The sequence below is a fragment of the Artibeus jamaicensis genome, unplaced genomic scaffold, assembly GCF_021234435.1.
Source record: "Artibeus jamaicensis isolate MK-2021 breed Jamaican fruit bat unplaced genomic scaffold, CSHL_Jam_final contig_685, whole genome shotgun sequence".
Taxonomy (NCBI): Eukaryota; Metazoa; Chordata; class Mammalia; order Chiroptera; family Phyllostomidae; genus Artibeus; species Artibeus jamaicensis.
In genome coordinates, this window is record NW_026521924.1 from 11,066,620 (window position 1) to 11,076,157 (window position 9,538).

Consider the following 9,538-nt stretch of genomic DNA (forward strand, 5'->3'; position numbering starts at 1 on the left):
CTCCCCCTCCTCTCACAGGGCCGGGCCATACCTCGTGCCCAGCTTGGGCTACTTTTTTTTTTTTTTACCAGCAGGGGGTTCACAGCTGGTATCCCTATTCCTGGTGTTGGGGGTCCAGGTTATTTTCCTGGCCCCTCCAATGCTTAGAACCCAATGGTACCCTATCTCCTGAGGGCTCAGGACCTCACAGACTTTATTTCCTCTCCTGGGGGCATCCTGAAGATATAAAGGACTTAGGTAATGAAGAACAGTTCAGTCTACAGGCCCTCCTGGGTCCTTGATGACACTTCCTGCTCCCTGGGGGCTGTTTTCAATTAGGCTGCTGTCAGAGGCATGGACCTTGATGACAGGCCTTGGTGCTTCCCAGTCAGGGCTGGTTTTGGAAAGGGAACTGGGGGCCTGGTAAAGGGGTCAGGGGAGGGAGGGAGGGGAAGCAGACAAAGGATTTCTAAAGCAGTTCCCAGAATAGGGGGTAGCAGCCGAAGAGTGCCCTTCCACCCACAGCCCCCTCCACCTGCAGAATCCTGGTTGGGATCCTCTTTCGCTCATTCAACTGATTCCTATCCCGTCCCCACTATGTGCCAGGCCATGGGCTGGACAGCAGGAGTTTGGTTTACAGGAAAATTGGGATGCAGAGAACATAATTCACTCTGCCAAGATGATTCAGCTTGTCCATGTGAAGATGGATTTGGTGATTTCCAAGTCCGTGGTTCGGCCAAGGTCTTGGAGGAAAGACCTTGCTGTATCCCAGTCCTCCATCTTCAAGGTCCCTGAGTAATGGAGGGGCAACATTATGACTGCCATGAATGCCTGGCTAGCTGCCTGGAGCAGCCTTGAAACCTTGCAGAAGACCCCTGTGAAGGCTGCTGGGAAGGAGGGTGGTGGTGACTAGGCAGTCAGAGGGGTCCTTGCCCCGGTAAAAAGGCAATGATGCACCTTCTTCTTGAGTGTCTCTGAAGAGCCCAGTCCCTCCTGAAAGTCCAGCAGCCAGTGGAAAATTTCCCAATTTCTAGATCTCATGTCTCCTCTCCCCTCACCCTGGTTAGTTTTGTCTGGGTAGACACCAGGTCTAGTTGGCCTATACCTGGGGAACTCTGTGGGAATGCTACCAGGTGTTCTCCTGCATGTTGTCTACTGGTTTTGTATCCTTCCAGGATCCCGGATGGCATGTTGACTCTCCGCAAGGATGTGGGCAGGGTGCTAGGCTCACTGACCTCATGAGAGCAGAAGGTCTGGACACCGAACTCACAGTACTCAGACTCTGAAGACTTCCACCCACCACCCCACCTGCAAGCTTGGCCATGGCCACCCAGAATGGAAACACTAGTTTTCCACCCAACTTCAATCCACCCCAAGACCATGCCTCCTCCCTCCCCTTCAACTTCAGTTACGGTGATTACGACTTCCCTCTGGATGAGGATGAGGATATGACTAAGACACAGACCTTCTTTGCAGCCAAGATCATCATCGGTGTGGCACTGGCAGGCATCATGCTGGTTTGTGGCATTGGCAACTTTGTCTTTATTGTTGCTCTCGCCCGCTATAAGAAGCTGCGCAACCTCACCAATCTGCTCATCGCTAACCTGGCCATCTCTGACTTCCTGGTGGCCATTGTCTGCTGCCCCTTCGAGATGGACTACTATGTGGTACGCCAGCTCTCCTGGGAGCATGGCCACGTGCTCTGTGCCTCTGTCAACTACCTGCGTACTATGTCACTCTATGTCTCCACCAATGCTCTGCTGGCCATTGCTATCGACAGGTGAGGCTGTTGGGTAGGGATAAAGCTGGAGGCTGGGCAAGGCTACCCCTTTTCTCACTTCAGCTCTGACTGTTGACATTGCTTCAGATGTGAATGATCTATTACAGGGCAAGAAGATCCAGTCATGGCTCATATTCTCCCAAATGTGAGCAAGTGTGAGGCTCCTGAGCCCTCCAGCTCTGGGCCATGACCCCAGATACCGCATCTGCTTCAGCTACATGTCACATGACCATGAGTGGCATCAAATACAAAAGCAAAAGCAGAAAGTTTAGGTAGCTTACTACTTAGAAGCCACACGAGAGTTAACCAGGGCAGCTTCCAGTCAAGACAGCATGTACCCGGTTTTTCTATAACTACTACCCAGACCAAAATATAAAATATTTTCATCACTCAACCTCCTGATGCCTCTTACAATACTCCCATCATACACAACCCTGATCCAATTTCTATCATCATAGGTTAGTTTTGCCTGTTCTCTTTTTAAAGATTTTATTTATTTATTTTTAGAGAGAGGGGAAGGGAGGAAAAAAGGGAAACATCATCGTGTGGTTTCCTCTCACGCACTTCCTACCCAGGGAGCTGGCCTGCAACCCAGGCATGTGCCCTGACTGGGAATTGAAACTGCAGCCCTTGGTTCACAGGCCGGCACTCCATCCATTGAGTCACACCTGTCGGGGCAAGTTTTGCTTGTTCCTTAACTTTATAAAAACGGAATCATACAAGACATACGCTTGTTTCTGATGCCTTTGTTGCACAACTGAGTTTAAAATCAGCCAGCAGGTCTCATTTGCAGAAAAGAAGGAAGGATAAGCTTCCTTTGCTTTTTTGTAAGCTTCCATATGCTCATTTGCATACTTTTGAATAAGATGTTCTAAAAGTCCTTGCTCCATTATAGATTTATAAAGTAAAAATTCTAATAGCATCTTATGATGAATCTGACACATGTCTTATTTATGTGAACAGTTGTAGGCCAGCAATGCTTTTGTTTGAGGAGAGCAATTGGTGTCACATCCTCTTGGTCCACCATTGTGAGCTATGCTGAGATTCATTTTGATAATGTGTTTTTTAATCATCTTTTTTCCCTTTTGTCTCCTTTCAACCCTTTTCTCTTCTCCTGGTTCTCAGCACTATTTAGGTTTGTTGTTCTTTTAATCAAAGCAGTTGATTATTGTTTATTTTTTATAACATACACATACATAAGAGACATCTTCCTTTTTTTAAACAAAATTCCTGCAGGAAAAACAATTTCATTATTGCAACTCTGAAGTTCTCCAGCCCTGACACCAATGTTTATGAAATGTACCATCAATGAACTGCAAAACTCCCCAGGCTATCATTTAATATGGTGATACACAGTCAGATTCCTGGGCCTCACCCAGCCCTGCTGAATGGGAATTCCTGGGTTAGGCTTCATGAATCTGCAGTTGTATCCAACTCCCTGAATGATTCTGATGTTCATTGAAATGACAGTTATTACTGTCCTCATTCCCTTTGTCCCATTGAAATATTTTTTGTCTTTGTAATATAATATTTTATGTAACAGAATTTTTTGTTTTTTACATATATTTTATTGATAATGCTATTACATTTGTCCCATTTTCCCCCCTTCACTCCCCTCCACCCTACACACCCCTTCCCACCCACATTCCCCCCCGTTTTAGTTCATGTCCATGGGTCATACATATAAGTTCTTTGGCTTCTACATTTCCTATACTATTCTTACCCTCCCCATCTATTTTCTACCTACCATCTATGCTACTTATTCTCTGTACCTTATCCTTCCTCTCTCCCCCTCCCATTTCCCTGTTGCTAACCCTCCATGTGATCTCCATTTCTGTGGTTCTGTTTCTGTTCTAGTTGTTTGCTTAGTTTGCTTTTGTTTTTGTTTTAGGTATGGTTGTTAATGATTGTGAGTTTGCTGTCATTTTACTGTTCATATGTTTTATCTTCTTTTTCTTAGATAAATCCCTTCAACATTTTATATAATAAAAGCTTGGTGATGATGAACTCCTTGAACTTCACCTTATCTTAGAAGCACTTTATCTGTCCTTCCATTCTAAATGAAAGCTTTGCTGGATAGAGCCATCTTGGATGTAGGTCCTTGCCTTTCATGACTTGGGATACTTCTTCCCAGCCCCTTCTTGCCTATAAGTTTTTTTTTTTGAGAAATCTTATAGGCAAGATAGCCTTATGGGAACTCCTTTGTAGGTAACTGTCTACTTTTCTGTTGTAGCTTCTAGGATTCTCTCCTTCATTTTTATCTTCAGTAATGTAATTATGATGTGCTTTGGTGTGTTCCTTCTTGGGTCCAACTTCTTTGGGACTCTCTGAGCTTCCTGGATTTCCTGGAAGTCTATTGCCTTTGCCAGAATGGGGAAGTTCTCCTTTATTATTTGTTCAAATAAGTTTTCCACTGGTGGCTATTCCTTTCCCCCTTCTGGTAGCCCTATAATTCGGATGTTGGAGCGTTTAAATATGTCCTGGAGGTTCTTAAGCCTCTCTTCATTTTTTTTTTTTTGAATTCTTGTTTCTTCATTATTTTCTATTTGGTTGTTTCTTTCTTCCTTTTGGTCCACTCCATTGATCTGAGTCCCAGTTTTCTTCCCATCAATATTGGTTCCCTGTGCATTTTCCTTTATTTCACTTAGCGTAGCCTTCATTTTTTCATCTATTTTGTGACCAAATTCAACCAATTCTGTGAGTATCCTGATCACCAGTGTTTTGAACCATGCATCTGGTAGGCTGGCTATCTCTTCATCACTTAGTTGTATTTTTTTTGGAGCCTTGATCTGTTCTTTCATTTGGGCCATTTTCTCTTGTCTTGATGCACCTGTTACATAGTGAGGGGCAGAGCCTTAGGCGTTCACCAGGGCAGGGTAACCCAGGTCACTGTGTTGTGATGCTACATGTGGGGGAGGGATCCGGGAGGGAACAATGGAACTTGCTCCACTCTCTGCCAGATTTCAGTCACTTTCTCTGCTTCCCACAAGCAATTTGGGCCCTTCTGGTGCTGATTCTTGTGTGGGTGGGTTTATGTATGTTCTAGGACCCTATGGGTCTCTCCAATGAACTCTCCTGTGAGGCTGTGAGTTTCTCCCAGTACCCCAACTCCCACAGGTGTTTTGAATTGTTGGTTTGAGGCTCTATTTCCTCACACTGGGGCCCCGGGTTGCACAGTTCATCCCCCTCCCCAGTTGTTTCTCACTTTTTCTCTGTGTGCAAATGTGGGACCACCCAGTCCACAATATCTCACCTCACCAGGTCTGCCCACTGCTGCCTTGCCCACCAACTGCAGCCTCACTCACTCCACTCCACAATCCACTACCTCACTGGGTCCACCAGACACCACCTTGCCTCGAGTCCTCTCAGCCCGGCTGCCCATCTCTGCCCCTCCTACAGGTCTGGATGAATGTGTCTTCTTTAACTTCTTGGTTGTTGGACTTCTATACAGCTTGATTTTCTGTCAATTCTGGATGGTTTTTTGTTTGTTTTTAAATTGTTGTTGTCATTTTGGTTGTGCAAGGAAGCACAGTGTGTCTACCTATGCTCCATATTGGCTGGAAGTTCATAACAGGATTTGCTTAAGACCATCCTGTTACAACACAAAGAGTGTTTGTTGGTTTGGGGTTTTTTTCTGTTTCATTTTGTGTTTACCTCAAACCATCTCTGCCCAGTCAGTAGCTCCACCATTCTCCCAGTCACCTGGGCAGGAAAAAGTATCATTATTCTTTGCCTTACTTCGTGTCCCACACTCACCCAACCACCTACCCTTTGTGTGCAGCCCTACACCAAATCCTGGCCACTGTCCCTCCAACCTCATCTCTTAGCAAGCCACAGCTGGACCATCATAATGTTCCTCTAACACATCTCTTTACTCCCCTCCTGACTATCCCCTGAAATTCCTGCTTATCCATATTAAGCATCAGAATATCATTATTGATGATTCTTCTTAAAATATATTATTGCTTACAAACTTCCAAAAGTTGCAGTGCCTAACAGAATACATACTAAATCCCATCTAACATTCCAGAGCCTTTATAATCTGTCACCAGCTTGTCTTTGCAATGGTGTACTGTGTATGAAGAAACATATCTGTAAGTCTTTTCCAAAGAACATTGTATTTTAAGTGAATAACCATGTCTTCTCTCTTTATGTCTCTACAGTGTTCAGCACAGAACCTCATACCTGTGTCTTAGTTTAGTGTACTCCCTAAATAGACTCTGAGACAAGGATTCCTGTGCAGGTAGCACCCAGGAAGCACCTATAGGGAGACGAAAAATGAGGCAAGCAAGGAAAGGCAGTCCACATAGGCTGTGTTGTTGAACAAGTTTCACTGTGGGCACCTGATGCTTATTTCAGCTAAGCAACTCTTGGAGTCAGAGTACATCACCTCAAAATTCTCCAAGAAGAAAGGGAGCTGGGGTACTTATCCACCAACTCTCAAGTTATTGGTGATGGCTGCTCTGAAAATTTCATGCAGGTAGCCAAGAAGACTGGAAGCCAGAGAAAGCCTTTAGACAATGAAGCGCAGGTGAAAGTAGACAGTTGTGCATGGAAGTGAAGAGAGAAGCAATATGAGAGGTCACCAACAGCGTCTGCTATAACCTGATAAATCCACAACAGATTGCAGGTCCTGCTGTATGTGCCAAACCCATATAATAAAAACATAAAGTAGTAGAAGACATAGTCCTTGACCTCAGGGTATTTTCTTCCCACAAAGACTAGAAAAACCAAGTGATAGGCAAGAGTAACTTAAAGGAACATGTGATCATTACATTAGTGATAGCCTGGGAATGCTTCATGAAGACGTTGATATCCAGATGTGCTATCCTGACCACCTCCTACTTACCCCATTAATGAAGGCAGGATTCTTGCACTCTCAATGATACAAGATGGTTGAACACACAATACTTGACCCTGGACATATGAGAGCAACAGTGGTTAATTTGTCCCACATATCACAGCCCAGGGAGGGAGGACACTGCACACCATGCACTCAAGAATAGAATGAACCAACAGAGGCGGTGGGCAGCAGGCTTTATAGTGACAAGTTGAGGTGACCCTTGGTTCCCATGGAAGATGTGATTGGCTTGTTTGAACCATTTTGTCAACTGGCAGAGAATTGAAACCAATTAGGTTGGTGATTGGGGGTGCAGCTGGTTCAGCTGATAGAGAAATTAGCAGAACAGAAAGCTTTTTCTACAGGGTGGAATGGTGTATCTGGAAAGAACAGAAAACTCATGGCTAGGACTTAGAGCCCTGTGAGGTTCAAAGATTTCAAGGCAGCACATGGAATTTCAGACCTTACAATAGAGGAGCCTAATAAATAGCATCCCTGTTTTTTCATTTGGGCTTTAAAGCAACTAAAAATAAAGCAAAAGAATAAGATGGATGATCATACTTCTGTTGTGACACTGATGTTGGATAATGAGGCTTTTATCTGTGGGCATGGGGACCACTGCATACTCAGAAGTAGATAAACCTGCAAACCCTGAAACAGGCAGGATGGGAGAGGCATGGGTTTCCCTGTGCATTTCAGTTTACCCTTTGGTAAATATGCCTGTCCTACTATGTAGAAATATTAGAAGGGCTACCTACTGTTATTTCTGTATGCCACATCCAGAAAAAGGACAAGGTTCATGTGTAGAGGGCCTAAAGAGATGTTATTTCAAGTCATAGAGATCCTAGAAGGAGAGTGTTAACCTCAAGAAACACATCCAAGCATACATTTGGTAAACAGACCCTGCAAAACCTTGCTTTATGGTATCAAAGTGACTTCACCCACCTTCTCATCTGAGCTTCAGAAAGCCCAAGGATCTGGGTGTAAAAGCTTTGTATCAGGAACTTGGATTTTGCTCTCTCCACCAAGTAAGCTTAGGCAAGTCATTTACTTCTTATTAAATTCCTTAGATCCCACCCCAAGCCCACCCCTACTCTCCTGCTATGTAATGCAGGATGATACCAGGGGTTGGGGACAGGGGGACAGACAGCCTTAGTCTACTACCTAGAAAAAGGCCTCCACTGCTCCATTTTCACCTCTAATGCATAAGATATTTGTAATGAAAAATTTTCAAAGTATTATGTTCTTGGGCAAAATGGCAAGATTACAAACCAAGATGGTATCAATTGGACTTACAAAAATAATAGGCTATATGTACTTACTCAACACCTACCACACGCCAAGCATTTTACAATTATCATATTTTATTTTCCCAATAGCCAGGCAAGTTAGGTGTCATTTTTATCCCATGTTGCAGTTGAGGAAAAATCTGAGAGACTGAGTGATTCAGGCTAAACCCCAAAGCCAATCAGGAGAAAAGCTGAGATTTATTCCAGTCGTTTGACGCCAGTCCTATGCTGTTTTCCTCTAAACCACTCCACCCCTCCAAATGCCAAATGACGTTGCTAAAATAAAACAAAGCTTGCTGAAGCCAGATGAATAGGTACATGAGGACTTATTGAGACATTTTGCTGCTTTTGTGTTCGTTTGGGGTGAGTTAGAAACTAATTGTGTTCTCAAGCACATATTATATTGATGGCTTCCCTCCTCCACCAGATATCTCGCTATCGTTCACCCCTTGAAACCACGGATGAATTTTCAAAAGGCCTTCTTCCTGACCGCTTCGGTCTGGGTGGTGTCCATTCTCATCGCCATCCCATCTGCCTACTTTGCAACAGAAACGGTTCTCTTTAACGTCAAAAAACAGAAGAAGATCTTCTGCGGCCAGATCTGGCCAGTGGATCAGCAGCTCTACTATAAGTCCTACTTCCTCTTCATCTTCGGCATCGAGTTTGTGGGTCCAGTGGTCACCATGACTCTGTGCTACACCAGGATCTCAAGGGAACTCTGGTTCAAGGAAGTTCCTGGTTTCCAGACGGAGCAGATCCGGAAGCGGCTGCGCTGTCGCCGGAAGACAGTTCTGGTGCTCATGTGTATCCTCACCGCCTACGTGCTGTGCTGGGCACCCTTCTACGGGTTCACCATCGTGCGTGACTTTTTTCCCACGGTGTTCGTTAAGGAGAAGCACTACCTCACGGCTTTCTATGTGGTGGAGTGCATCGCCATGAGCAACAGCATGATCAACACCGTGTGCTTTGTGACCGTCAAGAACAACACCATGAAGTACTTCAAGAAGATGATGCAGCTCCACTGGCGTCCCTCCCACCATGGAAGCAAGTCCAGTGCGGAACTCGACCTCAGAAACAGTGGCATGCCGGCCACGGAAGAGGTGGACTGTATCAGGCTGAAGTAATTCTCTGGTGTGTCACAATTGAAAATCCAAAAGCTAGTACACAGAGCAAAATTTACCAATAGCCAAGTCATTGGCTGCATGTGGAAAGAGCAACTGTGTTCATGCCTCACAGCCCTCAAATTGCTGGGTGATTCTCAGTCATAACATGAGACCACACACAAACCAAAGCAGCTGACCTTTGCTGATATCTGCTCAGCACTTACTGTATACACAACCATGCCAATAAGACTAGACAGAAGTAACAGCAGCTGACATTGAACATCTGTGTGCAAACCCACCAATGAAATTAGACAAGGGCATCCAACAAGAGCTGACATTTACTGATTGCCTCTGTGTATGAAAAATCCAGATAACAAAATAAAATAGCAGAAGCTATTGGAATCACTGAGCTATATCTAGATATACAGATGGTCAGATAGAGACCACGAATTGTTATTTGGACTCATTCCATCTTCCCTCATTCTGTATCTCATAAGTGCAGAAATGTCTAAGGCAATAAATAAGGCACTTAAACATGATGAAAATG

The 9,538-nt window shown here is 44.6% G+C and overlaps 1 protein-coding gene across 1 annotated transcript; it reads left to right on the plus strand.

Moving 5' to 3' along the window:
• The first annotated feature begins 1,301 nt into the window (after positions 1-1,301).
• On the plus strand, positions 1,302-9,012 carry PROKR2 (prokineticin receptor 2). The gene is made up of 2 exons (XM_037147734.2): positions 1,302-1,759; positions 8,316-9,012. Exons 1-2 carry the CDS (start codon positions 1,302-1,304, stop codon positions 9,010-9,012), a joined length of 1,155 nt encoding a protein of 384 aa, XP_037003629.2.
• Positions 9,013-9,538: the final 526 nt, after the last annotated feature.